The sequence below is a fragment of the Hylobates moloch genome, unplaced genomic scaffold (genome assembly GCF_009828535.3).
Source record: "Hylobates moloch isolate HMO894 unplaced genomic scaffold, HMol_V3 SCAFFOLD_2, whole genome shotgun sequence".
Classification (NCBI taxonomy): Eukaryota; Metazoa; Chordata; class Mammalia; order Primates; family Hylobatidae; genus Hylobates; species Hylobates moloch.
Window position 1 is genome coordinate 45,532,158 of NW_026652277.1, and position 26,392 is coordinate 45,558,549.

At 41.7% G+C, this 26,392-nt stretch overlaps 1 protein-coding gene across 6 annotated transcripts in view; it reads right to left on the reverse strand.

Moving 5' to 3' along the window:
• The window catches only part of AFF1 (ALF transcription elongation factor 1), a 208,258-nt gene that overhangs the window by 90,613 nt on the left and 91,253 nt on the right, over positions 1-26,392 (reverse strand). For all 6 annotated transcript variants that reach the window (XM_032144734.2, XM_032144895.2, XM_058433055.1 and 3 more), the window contains 2 exons: positions 5,285-5,405; positions 3,972-4,874 (listed from right to left, as the gene is read on the reverse strand). In XM_032144734.2, the coding sequence (XP_032000625.1) occupies positions 3,972-4,874; positions 5,285-5,405 (1,024 nt within the window). The remainder of the gene's footprint in view (positions 1-3,971; positions 4,875-5,284; positions 5,406-26,392) is intronic.

A 26,392-nucleotide genomic window follows, 5' to 3' on the forward strand; every position in this document is an offset into this window, starting at 1 on the left:
CCCAGAAGGTGGAGGTTGCAGTGAGTCAAGATTGCGTCATTGCACTCCAGCCTGGCGACAGAGCAAGACTCTGTCTCAAAAAACAAAACAAAACAAACAAAATACCATTTTGTTAAATGGATAAGTTAAAAAAAAAAAAAAAGAAAGAAAGAAGAAAGAAAGAAGAAAAGAAAAAGAGGAATGATGAAAGATAAAAGTGAGGCCAAGAAACACACAGGAAATGAAACTCACTGTATCCTCCATGGTTCTGCTGTAGGTTCAGTCTAGGTGACAAAGTACAACTCTTCTGGTCAAAAACACAAACATCTCACCACTGCCACCAATACTGCCACCAAACAGCAAGTCAAAAGAACTGGGTGTTCTAGCTCTGGCTCTGATATTAACTGCATTTTTTTGCAAAATCAAGGACTTTACCCTTTAAGACCTTAATTGCAAAATGAAAGAGCTGTGTCTTTAGCTTTAAAATTCAAACATTCTAAATTCAGTATATGATTTGGTAAAGCCATCTCTGCTTATTCCACTTCTTTTCAATAAAAAGCCTATCTAGCACATAAATCCTCTATCTGAAACCTGTGTCTAGGCACACCTCCCCACCTCCACATTCCATCCCAAAGCCCCCAGCCTCAGGGTCCATGTGCATGAGCACTCACAGAGATGCCACGGCTTCTCTCTCTTTCACTTGTTATCTCTAGACAGAAAAGAGCGATATAAAGAAATCTCAATCTTCCAATTGGGCAGGTCCACCTCTGATGTGGCAACTCTGCAGCTGGAAGGGATCCACGTGAGATCGCGGAGTTCTGGGCCTGGCCTCAGATTGGTCACTTCACACTGCTAGACGTCTTCCAGTTGACGTAAAACTAAAACAGACACTCCCAGAGAAAACCAAGTGCAGATTTTTGTGGTCCAGGCCTCTAGTCAGAAATTGACCTTTCAATAATTTTTTCCCTTAGGATCTTTGGAAGAACTAACCTTTAATTCTCAGAAAGACTTATCCCAGAGAAGAATATGAGTTTTTATAGTACCAACTAAAACATAAAACCAAGTATTTCCCATGAGGTGAAAGCAAAGGACAGGGAGTAAAGAATCCACACTTAGGTGGCTAGAGAATGAAGGAACATAAAAAACAAAAAGAGTGGCTTTCCAATTTGGGTTCATTTGTAAAATTACTTTCACAGAAGCAGTAGGAAGGGGTAGGGGAGAAATGAAACAAACCACAAAACCCAACTATCCTCACACTCAGAGTGCTAGGAAAGAGAAAATTTCCTCTGACTTGCCTTAAGACCAATTAAGCAAATAAAGGAAAATGACTCAGCTATGCCCACACCCCCTTCTCCCAGCTCTACCAAGAGCCAGCTTCCCCTTCTGCCCCAAACCCAAAAATAACCCAGGCTATTGCTAATATTCTCACCTATATTCAAAGTTTACCTGCTCTGGGGCTAATTCCCACATTTTTGGTCCTACATCTCTACACTTCCCTTGGTTTCACCAGAATAATAATCCTTGGATGCACAAGAAATATTAAAATTTGAAATATAAAATTCAAGTATATTTTTTAAATTTTCAAAAATACCCATTTTGCTAAGTGTATAAACAGAAAATTAATGCTAAGTCTGTGAAACATGAGATCTTCGTTACAAGAGCAAAATCAAATCCAAAACCTGACCAGAGAGCATGAAGATCCCCGCTTCTCAGTTTGATGACTCCTTCATTCCACGCTTTTGGCTCCTAATTTGCCCTCACAGGGGTCACCTAGAGCCCTCCATCTGTCTGACCCCCTCAGTTCCATCCTCCCACTCACCAATAGCGCCACGGGACTCCCAGGCAGTTGGCACCACAGCTGCCACTGCCTGGCATGAGAACTCGGGCCGAGACCAGAGGGAACCACTGCATTAAAGGAAATGCTGACTGTGAACAGAGGCCGCAGATGAAAGGTTTACTTCTACTCCATTGTTGACAACAGATGCACTGGTGCCAAAAAAAAATCCCCAATTCTTCAATAACCAAATGTATGGAGGATTTTGTTCCTCAGAAAACATGCAAGGGCCAATTAACATAGTCCTATGTTCGAAATACGTATTAAATATAAGGGGTTTTAAGACATTGAAGAATCTCAACTCAGCCTACTTATTTCCACCCAAGAAGACAGTAAGTTAACCGGAATCCTCTCCCAGAAACATCTACTAGGAAACCTAGGGCTGAATTACACAGGTTCTTTAAGCACCTAGTTCCAGAGAGAGAAAACTCAATCGTTCCCTAATTGTTTCATAAGTGTAGGCTGATCTCTATACCAGACTAATCTGTCCTGCAGCAAGGACCGATTTCTCTGGCCACACAATCTTGCACTTAAGCATATGGTTGGGCATTTGGTAGACAATGCAAATATTTGCTAATTTGTCTAAAAATTGTTTTAAAGCAATTTTTTAGGTTTGTTATTTTTAGAAAGAATGTTAAGTTGTCCCTTTTTTTTTTTTTAAACTGGCAACATACCTATTTGATAAAGAAATTTAAACCCTATTTGATAAAGAAAGCAAAGAAACTCTCATTGAGTTATTTATTGCCTGAATTAGAAGGCAGGCGGAGTGACCGTTTTGAGGACGGAGGATCTCACTTTATTTTGCCTTCATTCAGCTGCCTACCCTTACACCTCCATCACAGCACAAAATGTTCAATAAATGGCCCAATGCATTAAATCTTCTTAAATTAGGATCGGAGATGCAATTCTGCCATCTTGGTCACTTCTGCCATTGGTTTTACTCCTTCGTTCTTATTTTTCCTTGGTCTCCAAACAAGTGGCATTCAGAAGACATCTGGAAGCACTCAGCTCAAAAGCTCAGTGAGGATGGCACCCCAACCTCCCTCTTCTAAACCAGAAGCTGACACCAGAAAGTTACAAGTTGTCCTCCTGGAAGATAAAGGTTATCTTTCCAGGTAGGAATCATGCCCCCACCTAAGGAATTTTACCTTCTGGCATTATGTAAGACGTATCTGGATGGCACAAATGTCTATGAGCAATGGAGACGCAAATTAGAATGTTTATACAATAGATGTAACCAAACCATAGACTTCACATTAAAAGATAAGTTTTAAAATTTCCTTCAAACATTTCACTTCACACTACTAATCTTAATTTTGGAGAAACTGGTACCACTTTAAAATTTCAGTGACAGGATGTATGCTCTGATTCTCCTCATTCAAACACAATGCTGCTGTTTATCCATGGAGTAGAAAAAGAAATACTTTTTTTCTTGGTTTTAAAAAGTACAGCATTTGGGTTACTTTTAAAACCCATGGTTGAGTAACATTCTGTATTATATTTGTGACTCACTCTCAAGTGAAATGTCACCATATACCTACTCTTCTTTTTTAGGTGATAAATAATAAAATATTAGAACAGAACTTTAGTTATAAAGTTCCTTATAATTTACAGGGAACAAGTCCTTCTAAAATAAAAATTAAGAGACTCTGTCATCTTGTTTTTACATTTTTACGGTTTAGAGCCCAGGCAAAACTAACTGGGTCTGAGGAGGTATTAATCAAAAAAATTTTTTTCTTCACATTGTTACCCCAGTGTCTCCCAAAACAATAAATAAGACACCTGAAAACCTTCCTGAAACTTTCTGGTAATTGAAATCTTCTCTCTCTTGATTGGATTTTGGATCCTACAGGTTTATCTATCTTTCAAAACACAAACTGTACTCTCATGATCTCTATGTTTTACTGTATATAAATTTTGGCTCAATAAAAAGGTTCTTCTAAACCTTTCTGCAAACTGCATTTCAATATCTATAATAAGTGGTCCATCTCAGATCTGAGTTTTTCATGGGTTATAAACAAGATCCTAAAGCCAAAAAGAATTCCCCCTACCCAAAAGCCACGGACTAACCTCCCCACCTTGCCCCACATCCTCCGGACATTTTCATCTCAAATCCGTCTTCGAATTGGAATTGCCCAAGATAAGAAATTCCACACACCTCAACTGACTGAGAAGGCATCTTCAGTTTGGTGAGCTTGGCTTTGGCAGGCACTTTCAAGTCTGTTTTTTCAAAGGTCTGCTGTCGATAGTCCTCCGGCAGTGGTTTCAGTTCAGGGGATTCACTAGGGGCCTGATCTTGACCATCCATGGGCCGGACATAAGCCGTGGGCTTCTGCTGCATTGCAACACTTTTTGAGGGGAGGGAGGGAGGTGGAAATGTCTGAGAAGGCGGCTGGGCAGGGGCCACCAAACTGTCTTGAGGGGTCTCTTTATCATGGACTTTCACTGCTAGGTCCTTGGGAGATCTGGCTGGGCAATAGCCTTTACTGTTATTGTTGCTGCCATGAACCTTGCTGCTTCCTTGAGCCCGGGAAAGAGTTTGCTGGTTGGAATGTATAGGTGACAAAGGGGGAACTGGGGAAGGCAAAGAGGAGATTAAGGGAGAAAGCTCCCTCTCTGGAGCCGAGTCTGTCACCGAAACACAGTGGTCTCCGTCAGCTCTTCGGTCACCTTTCTTGTGATGACTAGAGCCGAACCCCTCCTGACCAAGGCAATCCTGGGTCAGGTGCTGGCTGTCTGGTGGGCCGCAGCTTTTGGCATGGAGACTTGGCATTGGTTCAGTCCTTGGCTGCGCCATCTTTGGATTGTGGCTAATGTTGCCAACAGAAAGTGGTCCAGATGTAGGAGTGTGAATGGACTGGTGGTGGACACTAGTGTGGAAGGAGCTGGATGGAATGCTGCTCCCTTTGTCAGGAATTAAAGGGTATTTCGGCTTTCCCAACCTATTTTCAGAAGCATCCAAGCGATGAGTGTGAGACTTAGTACTAAGGAACTCCTTCACTTCTTCGTAGTTTCCCAACATGTTCTGTATTCGACTAGACAACTCATCACCTTTTGCTGTCTGAAAAAAAGGAGAATTTGAGAATGAAAAAAACTAAGGAAAACTGCCATTTAACAAACCACGTTATATAATACTACTAAGGAAAAAACTCTGAACTTAATGTATGACATGTAGAATTTAATGTGCTATTTTAACTCAATTCCCCTGTTGAGAAGACTATCATGGATACATATTACTAACTGTAGAAGACTAGCATTACAAAAGAAAACCACAAACTTTGGTAATTATGACTAACAACGTTCAGAGAATTTTCATACTTTGTTTTCAAAAATCTCTAGAATAAGTTAGAATAAGTTATCTTATTTTCACAGCTGTGACCCTTGTTCGAACTCAATTATACTGAATTGTTTCATCACAGGGTTCAATATTGTGATAAATCAGGCCTTCAACGTCTAGTATTCAGTAAATACCTTGTAGGGCTCTCCAAAAAGGGGAATCTTTTCAGGAAATGCCTCTTTCTCTTGGTGGGCTTCCTGGTTCCGTCTTTCCTTCTCTCTAATTCGAAGCAGGTTTCTGTCGTCATTGTACAAACTGTTTCAGGTGCCACAAAAGAATGAAAACAATAAAATTTATCAGTCTCCAAGTTTTGTCATGCATACATACATGCAAGAAGGGAGGCGAGGACAAGTCTGGGAAGAAGCAATGATAACGGCTGTGATTTAAAGAAAGCCTAAGTTCCTTAACCCAGCCGTAGGCTGAGGCCTCAGTCACTTGGCTGTGACCCTCCAGCGTGGGGCCCTGGCTCCCAAAACCCAAGCATTCACTCTGGGCCATGGTCTCCATCATGGCTCAGGACTGGTTCCAAACTGAACAGCCTTTTATAGGCAGCAGTGGAACTGAGACAAGATTAATGATATTTTTATTTTCAGCTTGCAAAATATGGGGTAGAGGTAGAAGCTTTTCATCTGCAGGAGTCAGCAGGATGTGAACTTTAGAAAGGCTGTTTTCCTGGATCAGTAGCGTACATTTTGAAAGATTAAAATCAAAAGGCTTAGTTCATAATTAAAAGACTACCAGGCACCCAAAACAGCATTTACTTTCTCAGCCTACTCTACTGGGAGTGTCTTGGCATGTAAACCCCACAAAAAATGATTTTTATTTCTCATTTCAAACGTCAAGGATGAGAAAATCCAATTATAGATGTCAGCTCTACCTACAGAGAACGCTTTATAATCTGACTGCCCTACTTAAAACACATAAAAATGTATCCTAAATCATCAGCCCTGGCACTAAAGGGGTTAAATGGCATTCACCGAGAAACAAATCCGAGATGGAGACCAAAAGTAGTGCAGTTTTAGCCAATGCATAAACCAAAAGTGGGCCTGCCTCATTGTCAGCACCATGGGCCACTTCCCAGCCCTCACATGCAATGTATGATTAAAAAGTGAAATAAGAACTATAAAATGGCTTCTGTCTTCATTGACTTGCTCCTAGGGAATCTACTGAATGTTTTCGCCCAATGCCGTTTGAACAAACAGGAAAATATCTGATTGTCTAGTTAAGGCTGTCGTTCAGTACCTTCGGAAATTCTAGCCCTGATGTCAGACGCCCTTCCCCACCCCCTTTCCTGGCCTCTTTGCCTTCTTCTGACTTCTCTTATTTCCTCTGACAAGAGCCTACTGGTCTCCCTGCCTCCCCCACATCTTATCCCTTTAATTCAGCCTTCTCACGAAAAGAAACCTGATTTAAGGCCCTGGTTCTCACGTCACTATCCGTATTTTAAAATAACAAGCATTTGATGGCTCTTTACTACTGCAGAATAAACTCTAAATTCTTGCTTTGGCATTAAAATTCCCCCGTAATCTGATGCAGATCTACTCTCTAGAAATTATCTACTGTCCCCTTGCAGGCCTGCCACATGCATTCTACTTGACAGTCAGTCAGTCACGTCCATCCCCTGAACATACCCTGTAAGGCAGCCTCTTGCTCTCATTTCCACCAGGCTCTCTTTACTGAAAGATAACCAATTCTTCCAGAGCCAGCTTCCCTAGGAAGTATGACTCTCTTACAAACTACCTCTATATTCCAGTCAAACCTGACTACTCCCCATTCCTCAGTGATATCCTAGATGTTGATGCTTTCATTCCAGTCACAAATTTCCACTGCTTCTCTCTCCACCACACACCCCCATCCTTAATTTTCAGCTTCCGGCAATCTCTGGAATGATTCAAATGTCATTCGCTCTAAAGGCTTCCTCAAATCCACCAAGTATGTGCTTACCTAACACCTCGATTAGTTTTCTCTCCTCCTCCCTTCTCCCCTAGCATGTGAACTCCACCAGAAAAGAACCTCCCAAATTTAGCACCTCTCTTGGTGCTAAAGCATGGTACTCTGCATACAAGCTAATCATTAAATACTTTTAGATTAAAAAACAGCCACTACACTTACATATTTTTATAAACTTACAACTCTTTAAAAAAGATTTAGCTCTGGAAGACACATGCAAAAATTATTTTTAAAAATCATCTAAAAAGTAATCTGGTATTTCTATATCCTTTTAATCTACGGGAGTTGGATGCACGGAGAGAAATTAGCTGCCTGACTGAATTCACTACAATGTGGTAAATAATTATCTCCTTAGGCCGGGCGCAGTGGCTCACGCCTGTAATCCCAGCACTTTGGGAGGCCAAGGCGGGTGGATCACGAGGTTAAGAGATCGAGACCATCCTGGCCAACATGGTGAAACCCTGTCTCTACTAAAAATACAAAAATTAGCTGGGTGTGGTGGCAGGCGCCTGTAGTGCCAGCTACTAAGGGGGATGAGGCAGGAGAATTGCTTGAACCCAGGAGGCGGAGGCTGCAGTGAGCTGAGATCACACCACTGTACTCCAGCCGGGGCAACAGAGCAAGACTCCATCTCAAAAAAAAAAAAAAAGAAAGAAAAAATTATCTTCTTAGACCTGTGTGTATCAAAAACTTTTCCTGGATGATGGATATTGCAATATCAGATTTTAAAAGAACTCTTAAAACCACAAAGTTAATAATTTATGCTAGTCAAAATACTGAAAAGAAGCTGCTGCTGAACCAGAAACTGGTTGTGGAATCTTCTGTAATGAAGTCTGAGTCTCACCTGTTTCAGACAGTTAAACTTACTTCTGGTTGGCAGTAGCACACTGGACTTGATGACACTCAATTCCTTTCAATTATTTTATCATTTTGGTAATTCCTCTTGTTGGTTCAAAAGATCATATGCCATTAGCATATAACCATAGAAGCCAAGTAAGCAGGTTGATTAGGAAATAACTTTTTCCTTCAAACTTGTTTTATAGCCACTTTGAGCCAGTTTGCAGGGAAGAGCTAAGCAGGCAACCATCCTCTGAGCATCTAAGCTTCTCTTCTCCCAAACTATCCAGTGTATGCACCTTGCAGCAGGTAAGACAGGCCGATGGGTGAGTGGGTGGGGGAAGCTTACCATGGGCATGTGCTTGTCTGCTTGGCTATTCTCACCACTAAGGGAGTTCTCCCCTCTCTGATACGCCACTTACAACAGCAGAGCCCCTATAGCCGGTCAGTGTTCACAGCCTTAGGCTCCGCTTCACAGGGCAGAGCTCCGCCCCTTCTAAATAAATGCTACCTTTGTCTCAGAGAAGGGAACTCCAAATGGCAATTCTCAGTCCAGGATCCAAAAGGGAGGGTGTGAACAGTTACACCTCAACTAACAGGCTGCTCAGAGTCCTCAATTTTCTCATCAATTCCACACACTCAATTTTCCTTTAACGAAGTTACGTTACTAAAATATTTTTAAATCAATCAACTCAGCCTTGTATTAGCCTTATTTCAGCATCAGTTGGGTTTCTCCCATACTTTCAGATTTTCATTCCAAAATATTGAAAATTGCTACAGAAATAACCAGAACACAAACCATTCTTTCACAGAATTCCTAACATTGGTTTATTACTATGTGATTCTAAAATCAAGAAGTCTCCCACAGGGAGGAAATCCTATTAAATTAAGGATTCTAGTTAATTAAGGTTTTACTTCATTAGTGTCAAAAAAAATTTTTTAAACACACATTAAGATTTTATCGGCAGACATGTAATTCTACACCTATTCTGAGACAAATTTTCTTTTTATGATTCACCATCATCCTTCAACTAAAAGCCCTATAAGTAGTGAGGTGAAAGAAGACATCATGGATATCACCGGTAGGATGAGTTTTATGAGGTCCAGGCTTTGTGAAAGAAACTTGCTCTCCCCACAATGTCCAACAACTCCCTCTTGGGTGGAATTCACAAAAGCTCCTGGGCAGGGCAGAGGAAGACCTAAGAGGCAGGAAGTTCACAGAGTAGAGGTAGGCTTTGAGCCCCTGCTCTGGGTTGCCTCCTTTCTCCTTGCAACTAAATTGTTTTGCCAGTCACATTAAATAGCTTTCTGGTTTCTTGTTGCAAATTTGCAACGGCTTAGGGAACGATCTGTTAAAAGCTCCCAGGCAAATCTTGTGTGATTATTTTCTTTTTCTTAGTTCCATTTTGAGATAAAGGAATATGAAGTTTTAAAAATAAACCCACTATTCATACCATGAGTAAGCCTTTGTCCAGCCTATACACATCACTGTTTAAACCAAGGTGTGAGGAAGGAAGGGGCAGATGGGAAATTTTTTAATGAGGGAATTTTAGGAAGCGGCAAATGCCCTACATGATTCACAAACTCTGTAGTAACTTTTTTTTTTTTTTTCCCAGATGGAGTCTCGCTCTGTCGCCCAGGCTGAAGTGCAATGATCTCAGCTCACTGCAACCTCTGCCTCCTGGGTTCAAGCGATTCTCCTGTCTCAGCCTCCCAAGTAGATAGCATTAGATGCACCCGACACCACGCCTGGCTAATTTTTGTATTTTTAGTAGAGACAGGGTTTCACTAAGTTGGCCACACTGGTCTCGAACTCCTGACCTCAAGTGATCCACCCACCTCAGTCTCCCAAAGTGTTGGGATTACAGGCGTGAGCCACCACGCCCAGCTGTCAATAATCACCTTTCAATAACTACAAGTTAACTGTCACTTTAATAAAGGTGGCTTTTTTACCCCCAGTCCTGTGTTAAGGAAAAATGCATCCCAACATCAGCCTGGCCATTCTTTCCCACTGTTCTGAATAGAATATAGTGAGTTACGAGTTCTCCTTAGCTGATTTTAGATGGTACTCTGCATTACCTAAGAGGTTCTCAAACCTCAGTCAGTCAGCTGGAGGGTTTGTCAAAACACAGATCACAGAGACCTACAGAGTTTCTCAGGTAGTAGGCCTGACATGGGCCCCAAGGCTTGTATGTTGAACAAGTTTCCAAGGGATCTCCAGGGGTAAAAGACAGCACATACTTTTTGGGGCTCACCAAAATACAAAAGCAATGATAACAGCAGCAGCAGCCTGGCCAAGGAATGGCATCACTTAACATGTTAGTCAACACTGATTTTGGCACTATCACATCAGTTTTCTATTTAATTTTCACAACAACCCTGTGAGAGTGGGATTATTAACCCCATTTTCCAAGTGAAAGAAAGCTAGCTCAGAAATTGACTTGCAGCCGGAGGGGGGGCGGGGGGAGCTCATGCCTGTAATCCCCAAAATTTGGGAGGCCAAGGTGGGCGGATCACTTGAGGTCAGGAGTTCGAGACCAGCTTGGCCAACGTGGTGAAACCCTGTGGCTACTAAAAATACAAAATATTAGCTGGGCGTGGTGGCACGCACCTGTAATCCCAGCTACTCGGGAGGCTGAGGCAGGAGAATCACTTGAACCCAGGAGGTAGAGGTTGAATTGAGCCGAGATCGTGCCACTGCACTCCAGCCTAGGTGACAAAGCGAGACTCCATCTCAAAAAAATAAATAAAAAAATAAATAAATAAATAAATAAATAAATAAATAAATAAATAAATAAATAAAAATAAAAGAAGCAGGGCATGGTGGCTCACGCCTATAATCCCAGCACTTTGGGGGGCTGAGGAGGGTAGACTGCCTGAGGTCGGGAGTTCGAGACCAGCCTGGCCAACATAGTGAAACCCCGTCTCTACTAAAAATACAAAAAATTAGCTGGGTGTGGTGGCAGGCGCCTGTAATCCCAGCTACCAGGGAGGCTGAGGCAGGAGAATCGTTTGAACCTGGAAGGCAGAGGTTGTTGCTGTGAGCCGAGATTGCGCCACTGTACTCCAGCCTGGGCAACAAGTGCGAAACTCTGTCTCAATTAAAAAAAAAAAAGGGCGAGGGGATTGACTTGCTCACAAATGGTAGACCTGAACATTCAAATGCCTGGCAAGAAAGCTTATACTCTCAGCCACAGTTCTGCTAGCAAAGCTGTCAGGCTGCGTTAAATAGGGCAGTGAAGACAAAGAAGGAGTGCTAAAGTGTGCTAACTTATAACCACTCATATTTTCTTAGTCTCAAAAAGGTACACATCAACAATTTAGTATTATCTCTGCCAGCAGGGTCATCTCAGAGCCACAAAATTGATGTTTAGTTAAACTGATCCATACAGGCCTGTCCTTGAGGAAGGACCTAACAGAGGACCCCTTTGAGAGAAGGATGGCCGACGGCATGAAGCTGCTCTTTCAGTTGTAAAAACTGTAGGCCGGTCACAGTGGCTCACATCTGTAATCCCAGCACTTTGGGAGGCTGAGGTGGGAGGATCACCTGAGGTCAGGTGTTTGAGACCAGCCTGGCCCACATGGCAAAACCCTGTCTCTACTAAAAATACAAAAATTAGCCGGGCGTAGTGGCACGTGCTTGTAATCCCAGCTACTTGGGAGGCTGAGGCAGGAGAATCACTAGATCTCAGCTGCAGTGAGCCAAGATCGCGCCACTGCACTTCAACCTGGTACAGAGCGAGACTCCGTCTCAAAAATAAATAAATAAACAAACAAACAAACTGTGTTACAATTCTTGTTTCAGAGCCTCTGACGTGCCCCTGGGAAGGAGGATGCAAAGTCTAACCACTCCACAGACACCATGAGTTCTACTGGAAATCTGCAAAAATCTATTTAAATAGGGAACTAATTCTCCTTTCAGTAGCCAAGTTCTTGCCTTCAGATCATATACTACTGTCCACCATCTTTGAGGTTCAACCTGATGTATCAAAAGATCTCTACAGAATCCATCAAGCCACCTCTTCCACATTTTTATTTTAGTTAAGTGAACTAGAAATGGGGAGAACCACAGGCTTCAGTGTCCAGTGCCTGATGAGATCAGTCACATGTGAAAACTCACCTGCAGAACATAAACACTCGAGCCATGAGAGGGGGACTGTGCCACAGATGTTTCACTGACCGAATCCACTAACTCAGCACAAGAGCTTGAATGAAGCTTTGAAAGCTAAAACATGCCAGAATGCTCTCATTTTCGGAAAGGTGGTGAAAATCCTGAGGAATTCAGAGCGGCCTGATAGCCCCTCAATACAGTCATTTCGTCAGCCCCATGCTGGGGCCTGTCAGGGCACATTTACTCTGACTTTTCAAATGCTTCTTGGGGGTAGGGATGGATGTGTTTAAAGTATTGCGGTAAAATGTAAGAAATCACAACTCTGTAAGGATTAGTGAGAGTGATTCCTTTTTCTCTTTCCTTCAAACTAAAAAAGGAAATCGCATATGTGGATGAGGAAAAGATAGTAACAGAAAGGCCCAAGTTGGGCGTGAGACGTGGGGCAGTGTGTTGGCTCTGGTATCATCTGGCTGTAAGCACCTTCTCCCAGGCTGGAGCCCATGGGCCCTGCTGCTAAACTAGGTTAGTCATGCGGGATTGCTGAATGCCATTCGGTGCTTCCATGGCAACTCACGGCCCACAGGGCTGGCTGTGCACAGCTGACTACCCATTTATCACCCTTGACTGGTCACTTCACATAGGCCTTCCTCTGATAGATGTCACCAACTCTCTAGAATTCGAGTTTAAATTTTTAACTCTCTCTTGAATAACAGAGTGTGATTTCTCCTATATATTTATCTTCATAAGCATGGAGACATCTGGCAGGAAGGAAAGGGAAAATCCTAAAATCAACAGTGTACATTAACTCTGGAAAGGATTAAGTCTTATTACTGTTTAGAAGCACTATGCCATTCTGATTTGAATGTACAAAGGATAGAGCAACAAATAAACACAAAAGTTGGGCAATCCCAGCTTAGAGGATGGTGAGATAGAGATCTGTCACAAACAGGGAGGCAAAAAGGCAGGATGCTAGGGTTCTTCCATACCATGTAAGTGACTTTTTTATTTTAAAAGCCACATCTCAACTTTCTAAGTCCATCTTTTGGCCTTTTGTTTCCACGTTCCCCTATTCCTATGACATAACATGCGGGAAACATTTTTCACACATTGGCTTTATGAAAAAACATCAATATACTTCAAAGCACAATATTAGTTTGACTTCCAAATACAATTTAAACATGAGAAATCAAAGTGGCTCCATGTCTGAAGGCAGGATAAAATGTTGCTTCAAAGAAGGGAGATTTTTTTCGTCTCTCCATCCATGTGAAAGAATTTGTAAGAGACTTTCTCATAATAAAAATCACTCAGCTAAATCGTCCCAGGGTTTTCACTCTCAATAACTAACATGAATAACGTTCTTAAAATTTATAAAGAAAGTAATTAGAGACTTAATCCTAAAAGTCTTACAATCTGATTTCATATTAAAAATATCAGCCAAGTACAATGACAAAATAGCACGATGTCAGTTGTTTTCCTGGAAAATCCCCCAGGGGATTATCTGAATGCATTAGCACTCTATGCTACTCACTTCTGTTTGCCACAGACGGTTCAGCTTATTATAATTTATTATAGTATTTATTTTTAAAGTTTTATGTGACCCCATTTTGCAAAATTAAATCAACCTTGAAAACACTGCCCACATAACTTCTTGCCATTCTCTAGGAGGGTGATACATGACAGTGAAATTTACATTCTTGGTACCCATCATAAACACTCTCCACGACTCAGAGCCAGTAAGATATTTTGCATATCTTAAATGCATCCTGCAAGTTTTAAATTGAGAAAGACTCTACACTTGGGCAAACGTGACTAAAAAGTCACATCAATTCTAAGGAGAGACATGTTAATTTACCTTTCAAAATGAACTTGCCAGGTACTTCTGTATGCCTATTAATATGCAGCAAAGGTCTGAAAGGATACATTTCACAAAAACCTACCAAGCAGGGCCAAAAGCAGTGGTTCATGCCTGTAATCTCAGCACTTTGGGAGGCTGAGGCGGACAGATCACTTGAGGTCAGGAGCTCAAGACCAGCCTGGCGAACATGGTGAAACCCTGTCTCTACTAAAAATACAAAACATTGGCCAGGTGTGGTGGTGGGTGCCTGTAATCCCAGGTACTCGGAAGGCTGACTCAGGAGAACTGCTTGAACCCAGGAGGTGGAGGTTGCAGTGAGCCGAGAACGCGACACTGCACTCCAGCTTGGGTGACAGAGCAAGACTCCATCTCAAAACGAAAACAAAAAACCTACCACCAAGCAGCATGGGATTAGGGTGCAGAATGTTAAGTGGTGATGTGGTTTGGGGAGCATTTTGTTAACGTTGTTTTTAAATTCTTTTCACGATGAGAAGGCATCTATTATTTGTATAAAAGTTCTGATTAAAAACTAAAAGAGCCTCATATACTATAGCAACATCATATTGGGTATAAAGAAGTACTGGAGTGTTAATCATTTTTGCAGTAACTCATTAGAAGCTCTGAAAACTGATTTTGGGTTCTGAACTCAGTCTTAGATTGTTAGCAAGTAATTTTATATCCATCTGCGTAAAGCAGAATCTCAAATTAGCTGGGCATGGTGGCACACTCCTGTGGTCCCAACTACTTTGCGAAGCTGAGATGGGAGGATCACTTGAGCCTAAGAGGCAGAGGTTGCAGCGAGCCGAGGTCACGCCATGCACTCCAGCCTCAGCGATGGAGCAAGAAGCTGTCTAAAAGAGGGGGGGGGCGGGGAGAGAGGGAAAAAAAGCAGATACTTGCTGCCATATTAGAGAATATGCTCTAACACTCAAACACCAGCAGAGCTGATGTTTTTTAACTGGGGTAGTTAATATAACCCATTTTGTTTCTCTTAATAGACCTCATAAGTCTATTTTGAGAGGTATTTTTTATCTTACAGATAGAAAAACACAAGAACTTGTCTTCCTCATCAATTGGTTTTTAAGGGAGAGTAAGGAAAACGGTGTGGTTGGGCATACATAGCTCCAACAGAAAAGTAGGATGACGGGGGGAGAGCAGACAGATGAGCTAATGTATTCCCATGTGCAGCACACCAAGCCTCTCATCTTCCAAACATATTTAAAAAATAAAAAACTAGTACTGAGTGAGCAAGGCCAGCATGTATATAGAACAATTACACAAACCACACCAGTGAAAAAAAATCACTTCTCACCTCAAAAATCTGGCAATCTATAGCTAGGGGTTAATAAAACATGTCTTTATGTTATATGCAATGTCAGCATATTGGTGTTACTGACGAATTTCAGAAAATTCAGTCCCTGAGACTGATGTCAAGTGCTTACCAGCAGTCAAGCAAGGGGATATACAGAAATTACCCTCCACAATGGCAACAGAGATAAACCAATTTTTTAAACCTGAAATAAAGTCTGTCACCTAAGTAGTTATTTATGTCTTCCCTTTAGTTGTAAAGGCCCCTGGTGAGCACAGCTGCACAGTGCCTCGTTGGCACTGCTCATTTGGCACCAATCAGAAATGTGGATAGGTGTTGGCTCTTCTCCTGCTCTTCTAGTCTGTACTAGGATCAGAGTGCTGGCCTCATTACCAGGCCACTCATGTCACACTATCAACTGACCCTGAAGGACCACATCCCATACCTGCAAAATAATGAGACTGGTGAAAGTCTCTCATGACAGCCACAAAAATTAAAAATCCTACAGTCACAAATTAAGAATGTAGACAAGCAAGCTTAAAGTCTTTTTCTTAATGCTTTCTTCCTTTAATTCATTCCCCAACTTTTAAAAAATGTTTTGGGTATTAAATCTATGAAGCATCCAACATTCAGATAAAATGGACTTCACTTCTCACTTGGAATGTGGCCCCGAGAGGCTCCTCTTTCTGGGTTGTCCATCTCCACAAAGCTGTGTCACTGATTTTTCTAAAAATCATAAATCTGATCTTGTTATTCACCTACCTAAAACCTTTCTGGGAGCCCTGGTGCCTACAGGACTAAAGCTCCTGAGTATTTCTTTTTTTTTTTTCCCCCTTGGGACGGAGTCTTGCTCTGTTGCCCAGGCTGGAGTGCAGTGGCATGATCTCTGCTCACTGCAAGCTCCACCTTCCGGGTTCACATCATTCTCCTGCCTCAGCCTCCCGAGTAGTTGGGACTACAGGCGCCCGCTACCACGCCCAGCTAATTTTTTTTTATTTTTAGTAGAGACGGGGTTTCACCATGTTAGCCAGGATGGTCTCGATCTCCTGACCTCGTGATCTGCCCTCCTCGGCCTCCCAAAGTGCTGGGATTACAGATGTGAGCCACCGTGCCAGGCCTCCTGGGTATTTCAAGCAGTACTTCTGCCAGCCTCAGCCCTCCCGGGTAAGAGCACCTTTCCTGCGTTCTGCCTCACTTTCTACCCTTTAAGCACAAGGAGCAGGGAGGCTCTGGGAAGCACAGATCTTCTACCTGCCTGGTCTCTAACTGTTGCCTTTCAAAAGTCTTCCTCAGTATCACTGCCTCCATTTCTGGGATACCTAGGCTGTCTATGTTTATATTTACCCAAACTAGATAGACTTTATATATGTGTGCCTACAGATTTTCCTTATTAGACTGTGAGCTTCTCCTTAAGGGTACAGACTATTCTGAGGGTTCCTTACCCAGCACAGTGCTTAGTAAATGCGATGCTTAATACCTATCTTTCACTGAAATAATTATATTCAAGCATTACTCAATTTCCAACGATTCAGAATTCTGAATTCTGCCAGTCTATTTATTATCTAATGACAAAATGTGACTCATTGTCTGATACCTAAAACTGATTTTACCAAAATCTTTTACCCATCAAATGACTCAAACCTAGAAGGCAGGCTGACAACACCCTTTCCTAGATGGACCAAGAAAGTTGCCTCAGCTAACACCATGTGTTCATCAGTTGATGTTACATGTTTTATTCTTCAGTTTACCACACTTATTAATTAGTCATAAAACCCCAAGTGCACTACAGTAAAAGAAAAGGTACTATGTTTGGGTAACACTTAAGAGAAAATACACATTTAGTTTTAAATCAACAGATTCAGAATAATTTTAGAAAGCTACCTCTAGGACGAAAACTTGCACAATAAACAAATCTCTCCATGCTGCTATAAATGCATCACGGGGAACAACACAAGAAAATACAGGATCCAGAGAGATAATTTTAAATGCCAGGCAAATTAAGTGGTCCTTCCACTGCTGAAAGCCCTCCACAGGTTTGCTATAGCATTCAAAATTAAAATCCAGAAGCCTGGCCAACAAGGCCCCATTCCCAGCACACTTCCGAGATCTAGCATCCTTCCTCCCCCTATCCTCCCTGGAATACTAGCCAGACTGGCTGCCTTTTCATGCCTGGAGCAGGTCAAGCTGTGCATTGCTAATCCCCGTTTGCATGCTCTGTGCCTAAAGCTGAGGAAGACTGGCTCTCTCTCCACTAATATCTCAAGTTATAACTATCGGCTCCTCAGCCAGTCCCTGCCACCAGCAGGTGCTCTCCAGCACTTCACCTTTCAATCACCATCTAAAATGATCCTGCCTACTCACTCATCTGTTCCGTCATCATCTGACTCCCTGCACCCATCCCAAGGAAGAATGCATGTGGCTGCAGGTCAGTCGCCCCTTCCCTCTTGATCCTATTTACCGAGCACTAACCCATCAGGCCATATGAATATTGGTTGAGTGAGATTTTGCACATCTAACTCTACATACAGATCCAGAGACTCAATAGTTTTTTTAAATACATTTTGAAGTTAACGATTTAATAATACATTTTTTAAAAACCAGGCAGTTATGAAGAACATTCTCTAAACTGATTAAAACATCAAATTTTCAAGTCCCACACAGAAAACAAGAAAAACAAATTATTCCCAAATTCATCTTGCCTCAAGAAGAAACTGCTGAAACATCCCCAAGGCGATTTTAAAAGGCAACTCTTCTCTCAAATTATTCAGGAGCAAATTTGGTTTTATGAAATGACTAACTTCTACAGCCCATACGAGATCAAATGTACCAAGTGAATATACTGTTACTTAATTTAAGCACCAGATAATCCCAAACATACACCAAACTGAATGAGGTACATTCTATAGAACAGCTTGGAACACAGGACAGGATTTACCATTCCAAAAGGAAGAGTCCCTCCCAGCCACTGAACTTCTAACGCACACATTCCAGAGAACCAATTGCACCACATACAATAAGAAAAACCTTTGAAACTGGGCCAATGTACCAAGCACAGCTTCAGCCAGAACAAATGCTCAGCATTCAGACTTGCTAACCAGCAGCAAAAAGCAACAGGAAAAGGCTTACACTTGGAAAATGAAAGGAAAAGCAGTGTCTGTGTATTGATAAGAACAGTGGGGAACAATAGGATATTAAGGAAACTGGCAAGATGCAACTTATTTCTCTAAAGAATAAAATATTAAGAAACATTTATTCTTGTTTTGTTTTTTGAGACAGGGTCTCACTATCACCCAGTGCAGTGGCACAATCATGGCTCGCTGCAGCCTCCAACTTCTGGGCTCAAGGGATCTTCCCACCTCAGCCTCCTGAGTACCTGGGACTACAGGCATGCACCATATCATGCCCAGCTAATTTTTAAGTATTTTTGTAGAGATGGGGTCTTGCTTTGTTGCCTAGGTCAGTCTCAAAGTCCTGGCCTCAAGCAATCCTCTTGCCTTGGCCTCCTAAAATGCTGTAACTACAGGTGTGAGCCCCTGCACACAGCTTGAAACATTTATTGTTGAACTGAGTACACAGGAAGCCATCAACACATTTTTCAATTACTGAATAAACCAAAAAAAAATTGTAGGGCTCCTCCACTCTCCACTTCAAGCTCATTCCATCATGGGAGAGTATATCCAAAATTAAATTTCAAGGATCCTCCATCCCCCCAATCAACAACTGCTATGAGGAGAAACCACTGTCAATTATATTTTAAACCTAGTTTAAACAGGCTGCTGTGGACACATTCATACAAAGAGATAAACTTCCTACAACTGAGAATTTTCCAGGCTCCTAGCAAACAACACATGGACTACAAAGCAGATACCTAACCTTATTTGCATATTACACAAAGCAGAGAGCAACAACAAAAAAATGGAGGAATAAGTTGTCCATATAAGTGTTTTTAAAAAATCATCAGTGCTTTTCTTTATATCTTGACCTTGGTTATCTTTCCCTTTGGTTATTTAATTACACACGCCACACTTGTTTCTACAGAAAGAAAGCTTAATGTCATAAAAACTAGAGGCAGTTTCATTTTGTTCCATTTCATTCCAGAGACATTTCAAGTAGGAAGAACAGGGAGATTATTATAGGAGAAGAAAGCTGGAAACATCTATTGGTATTTTATATGGTAACAAGCAAGAATTACATGTTTCTAAATATTCTCATTTTCATCATAACCCCAGCTCACCTCCTACTACCCGCTGTAATTGGCATCTCCTTAAAGCTAAACAGTAAGTCATTGTTTTTCTGGAGAAGTCTCCCTTCATTTGACCTCTGCTAAGCAGTGTTGTGAGCCTTACAAAGCTTGTCAGGATTCTTTGGGCTGGATTTTGGCCCAGCTATCAACATTTATATGCAGAATATACCATCTTTTCACCATCACTACCAATAGGCAGTTCACTTGCATAAAACAAAGGGTATTTATCAATCTTAAAGCATCCCTCTAACCTTCAGCCAACGCTAAAAAAGCAGAATCTGAGACTTCAATTAATTAAGAAAGACATGCACTTGAGAATTTCTAGAGTCCTTAATAATGTTAAGTTCTTGATAAGTCTGTTAAGTTTCCATTTCTACTCTCTGAAAAGCAGACACTAATATATCCACTGCAAGTAAACAATAAGGAAACATTCAAAATTACCAGATACACTGTGACAATTTATATAAGACCTGTTTATAAAATAATTTCTTCAAAACAGAATTGTATTTTGAATATTATTTACGTCAGTTGAGAACAGGAATACCTTTATCTATGGCTTTCTGTACTTCAAGGTCGTAAGCCTCACAGAATGAGAACAGAAAAGCCCCTTATTTCCAGTAAACATTGACTTCCTCTTATGTGGTAGACCTAAGGATAAAAGGGTGAGGGATTCCACAATTTAGCGAGATACACAAATGAAGAAGGAGGAACAACAACAACAAAAAACCCAAATGCTAAGATAATAGAGGTTGATTACAAGTGCTAAAGGACTAAGGAGAAAAACAGGAACTCTAAATGGAGGAGCCTGGGGTGATTTAATTAATTAAGAGCAGGGACATCTGAGCTGAATCTTGAATGATGAGCAGAAGTTTCCAAGAGAGAAAGAGGCCTCCACCCCAAGACAGCACTTAAGCTCGTAGGGGAGTGATCATTCACCATAGAGTGTCTGCATCCGTGTTACTCCAGATTTCTCACAGGATGGGTCCGAAAGCATGTCTGATAATCTGTGGGGATGATAACGTCTTGCAGCCACCCACTCCACTGGTCTGGAGCACCTCAATTATCTTTCAGAGTCTGCAATACCCTCCTACCCCCACCCCGGACAACCGCCTGTGGGCTTTCCTCAGCCTGAAACAACAATCTCAAATTACTGTGCACGTGGAAAACTGTCAGTTTTCGGGAAATGAACCAAGCGTGGATGTGGGAGTTCAGAATGCAAATACACTTAACTGGGGCCTCAGATGATCACACAAAGAAAACTGATCACTATTCCCAGACCCCTTTTGCTCCTCATTGCCCAAAAGAGGCTCAATCTTGGGAATGCGAGTCACTCAGCACTGGGTCTGCACAGAGCACCAGGACGCTGGTTACACAGAGCTTTGCTGTGAAAAGTCTGGCCTAACCTCCTAATTCAAATGATTTTACACTGTTTTCAAGACTTCCACATATCGTTCTGTTTGCTGAGCCAACATTAACAATGTGAAATGGAATGGGGGGGGGGGGAAGCTCAGTGTAAGTTTTAAACGAATATTTAGTTGCATACTCCCACCCCCAAACTGTTCCCTTATTTCCTGACATGCTTAGACCAGTGTTTCAGACTTATAAGTAAAATTAAAGAAGGGTAAGACTGCCAGTGGCAAAGGGGGGAGAATTTTTTTAACCATTCATATTTAACATTGGCCAATCTTTAAATTTCAACTTTAAAATGTTCCTTAAAGTTAGAAAGAAATAAAAAGATGGGCTAGCCCAGGGATTGGCAAACTATGGGTCGTGGGCCAAATCTGGACCAGCTGCCTATCTTTATAAATAAAGATACATTGGAACATAGTGATGCCCATTTGCTTACATATTGTTTATGGATGCTTTGGTCCCACCACAGCAGAGCTGTGTAGGTGCAACATAAACCGTGTGGGCTGCAAAGCCTAAAATATTTACCATCTGGTCCTTCACAGGAAAGGTTTGTTGACCCCTGTACTAGTCCCTAAATTAGTAAGAAACACAAGGAGTGATTTTTTTTCAAGTTCATTTAAAGCCTAAAGGAATAGAGACTGCTTCTGAAATAACTTATTGTAGAATATACAGTCTTTCAGTGACAGCAATTTCTCCTTATCTGCCTTCTTGACTTCAGGGAAAAGATGAAAATCTCCATTCTTCTCTCTAATTATCTCATTTAAATGTCTTTCCCCCTTATTCCAAAAGATTAGCAAAATGTGACGTGTGATGGAAAGTGTGCCAAGCAGGCAGCCTCCACTCACTGTACAACGTCATCCAACATCTTCAGGACTCTTCCTCATCTCCAAAACTTGACCTTTTCACAATACCTCCAAGGTGTTGTGAAGTGTGTGCTGATGGAAGTGTGGGAAACCCATGAGGTATGAAACCATTCCAGTCACTGTTCTGGCTGCATCTTAAAGTGAATAACGGACTTAACACTACAATTCTTTATAATTTGAGGATAAAATAAATGGAAACGACAGGATATACGGGAGGCAGCACAGCAAAAGAAAACACTAGGAGACACTCTGGGATTAAGAACTCCCAAGGCACAGGGAGTCCATCCAACTTCCCTGTGCTATCTACTCCAGCAGGCGGGTGTGGTTTTTGGAAAATATGAAGAATTAAGCCAGTGGCTGCTATTAAAGGTCAGAACTTAATGTTCCTCAAATGTCCTGATTCTTTAAAAGTCTGGTGGGAGAATGCACTGCTAGATCTGAATACCTTTACGTACATAAAAAGACATCTGTCAGGCTGACAGTGTAAGGAGGAAACAGGTTGACAGCCTTCATAACGTTAAACCTCTGTCTTCAAATGGAGGTAGAGTGAAACTCTTACATATTCTTATCACCTATTCCTTCCCATTTAAAACCTCTATGCCCCACCTGCACTCAGGGAGACCTTGTTTCCCCTTATAACTCTAGCCTAATCACAGATTCCCAACTATTCTCTTACAATAAAGTAGCTCAGAAATGGCTACAATATTTATATCAAAGTTTACCAAATGCTAGAGGATAACAGAATAAAAAGAAACAGGTAACATACATCCAGGTATCTGACAAATTACAACCTGCCCAATTTCAGTCTGGGGCCCCTGGTTATCTACAGACCCACCATTAATTTACCTGGGAGGACACTCACTCACCCCCAGATTTCTCTCATTGTGGCCAAAAGGAAGCCTTTGAGAGCCCTGGCCATGAAATAAAAGACCCCACCTGTGTAGGATGACAGACACCAACTAAGGCCACTTCCTTTGGGGACACTCCACCTGCCTTCCCACAACTTCAAAAGCATAACACTGGAAGAACACAATCCAATAGTCCTAGCATTTCTCTAATAAATGCACTCCTAGAGTGGCAGGGAATTATTTAGTAATAGTTACATTCTGTCACATGGATTTTACTGTTACCCAAAAATGAGGAGGTCTTAAATAGACATGAGTCTCCACTTTTCTTCAGTGTGAGAAGGGGTGGTTCTAAAAAATTTATCTTTAATTCTCAGCAAGAGACAACCTAGGTGAAGAAAAATGTACCTTAATCCAAGAGCTTTGGTCTGAGACCTCAAGAAATTATTTAAATAATCTCTACAAAATGAGGTATTATCAAGCACATACAACTCATCCAACAGGTTTTTAAAAATTGAAATGGCACCCTGAGAGGAAGAAAAATAAAACAGGTTACGTGTTTGTTTACTCATCTTCTAATCATCTTCCCAGATATACACCAAAAAATAACCTTAAGAATAGTTCCAAATCTTACTAGGGGTATGAGTTACACAGATGCATGCACTATCAAAATGGGTCAGTACAGTTAAAATCTGTGCCTTTCACTGAATTTTATACCAAAAGAAAAAAAAACTCAAAAAATACTGAACTTTAATGATATACAAGCTATTTACAGGACAGTATACTCCCCCCAACTTATATAAGTATAAACATACATTAAAGGATGGACACAGCAACAAAGAGATGAATATATGGTAATGCAAGTAAAATAAAATGTTACTACAGACTGAGCATCCCTTTATCTGAAATGGTTGGGACCATAAGTGTTTTGGGTTTCAATTTTTTTTTTTTTTTTGGATTTTGGAACACTGGCCTTTAGCATTACTAACCTTAAAATCTGAAAAACAAAATGCTCTAATAAGCATTTCCTTAGAGTGTCATGTCATCACTCAAAAAGTTTCAGATTTTGTAGCCAGGCCTAGTGGTGCACGCCTGTAATCCCAGCTACTTGGGAGGCTGAGGCAGGAGAATCACTTGAACCCCAGGAGGCAGAGGTTGCAATGGGCCGAGATCACACCACTGCACTCCAGTCTGGGCGACAGTGAGACGCACCTCAGGAAAAAAAAAACAAAACCCAACAGCAACAACAACAACAAAAAGTTTCAGATTTTGGAATGTTTAGGATTTTGGATTAGGACTATTTAACATGTACTTATAATCTGGGAATAAGGCTTTTTACTGTGAAATTCATTAAACTTTTCTGAATGTTTGAAAATGTTCATAATGTTAGGAAAAATAACCACAAGAATAAACTATTAAATTTGGTCAAAACACTGCGGTAGGATCATTGTGTGCCCCACATTTTCCCAACAGACTCTCCTCTCTCCTCTAGGGTATTTACAGGCTTCTGGTTAAATCTCAGATTTTAGCAGAAAGGAGTAATTTGGAAGCACAAATTTATCTATGAAATATCATAGCAAATCTTTGGAAGGAAAGGAACTCAAGAGTGGTCCTAAACTTGTGAGACACATGATTTCATCAGCTGTCAGCAGAACTGAAATAGCAGAAGTGTGCATGTTACATGTGTATCCGTGCATGCACGCCAAGCAAAACTAGAGCCCTTACCTAACACCTTCAAATCTTTCTCTGGCTTCTGCTTTTTGCTCTACTGGGAAACTACAAGCGATCTAGTAGAGACACATGCATACATTTGTAGGAGTAAGTTTCAGATTTCCACCTGGAAAGTTTTCAGGGTAATCTCCTTAGCAGCCACTGTGAAGGCTTAATTCACCTTCCCTCATTTCCTCCCCCAGTATTCATTCTTTAAAATATACTTTTCCCTACTTGAGAATTCGGCTGTTTGTGAAGTTTCAGAAAGTTAATCTCCTCTGGTTCTTGTCCTATTTCTTCCTGTACTGATTTAGGGCCTATAAAGAAACCACTGGAATCACATTTCCTTCTTCATATTTCAAAGTGTTTTTCCTGCAAGTGCTTCCCCACAAAATTACCAAGCCAGAAAGCCTTGAGCTTTTAGGAAGGATCAAGTCTATGGTTCTATTTCATCTAGTTTGAGTTACATCTGATATATAAAATATGAGAGAACAAGATTTTAGAAAAGCATTTTACATAAGTAAATCTGTAATACAATAGGTAGTTACCTTATATGTACCAATCTCCCTTTGCCCATTATTTCTCCTCTGAGCTAGTTCCAAATGCTGCTGCAATCAGCCTCCTCCCTGCAGACATGCTGAGGAACCATGTCATTCGAAATTCTTTCCTTGCTCTTTTAAAGTCTGGCCTCAGTTCCCTACTAACGGGCCCTCCTCACCTCCAACTTCCCTACCACTTCCTACTACAGAGCAAGTGGATGGCCACTCAAGGTCCCCACACAGAGACTGCTGTTTGTCAGCCTCCTGCCACGACTTTGTTGAAACTGAAGGAGGCAGAGAGGAGGCTGAGCAATATGCCACAGGATGGAACATTTTGGTTACCATCACAGTAAATGAATAGAGGGAATGGTCTCGGCAGGGCATGGTGGCTCACACCTGTAATCCCAGCAATTTGGGAGGCCGAGGCGGAAGGATCGCTTGAAGTCAAGGGTTCAAGACCAGCCTGGCAAACATGGCAAAACCCCATCTCTATTAAGAGTACAAAAATTAGCTGGGTGTGCATGGCAAATTTTTAATTTTATTTATTTACCTATTTATTTATTTTGAGACAGAGTTTCACTCTTGTTGCCCAGGCTGGAGTGCAATGGCATGGTCTCAGCTCACTGCAAACTCCACCTCCCAGGTTCAAGCAATTCTCCTGCCTCAGCCTTACAGGCATGCACCACCATGCCTGGCTAATTTTGTATTTTTAGTAGAGACAGGGTTTCTCCATGTTAGGTCAGGCTGGTCTCAAACTCCCGACCTCAGGCGATCTGCCTGCCTTGGCCTCCCAAAGTGCTGGGATTACAGGCGTGAGCCACTGTGCCCGGCTGCAAATTTTTAGTTTTTAATTACAGGTACATGCACCTGTAATCCCAGCTACTCGGAAGGCTAAGGCATAAGGATTGCTTGAACCGGGGAGGCAGAGGCTGCAATGAGCTGAGATCATCCCACTGCACTCCAGCCTGGGTTATAGAGCAATACTGACTCAAAAAAAAAAAAAAGCATGGTCTCTGGAGTTAGTGAAGGATTCAAACCTAGGCTCTGCCACTTCCTAACTGTGGTTCTTTGGGTAAATCATTTACTCACTAAATGTGGTGGTGAGGGGTAGGGTAAGGCTGTGTAACCCACAGAGCACCCAGGACTGTCTTGCACATACTGTGTCCTAAGCAAATATAGGTCAAGTAACTGACACCTGGGGCCAGCATGATTTAGGGTCTGATGACAACGTACAGATGCTCTCTGAAACACAAACATCCCCACGCATAGGAACTAGGGGAAACCTGCAGAGCGAGAGTTCTCCACTATTGACACTTGGGGCCAGGTAATTCTTAGTGGTGGGGCTGTCCTGTGTATTGCAGGACGTTAGCAGCATCCCTAGCCTCTATCTGAGATGATGGTAGCACACCCCCCGCCCAGGTGTGACAGCGATATCTGTCTCCAGACATTGCCAAATATCCCCGGGATAGGGGAGGGTAAAATCTCCTCCCCTGTGGAGAACCACCCCTGTAGAGAATGAGAAGTATTCCCAAAGTCACTGTGTTACTTCTCTACTGGGATAGCAGCCACC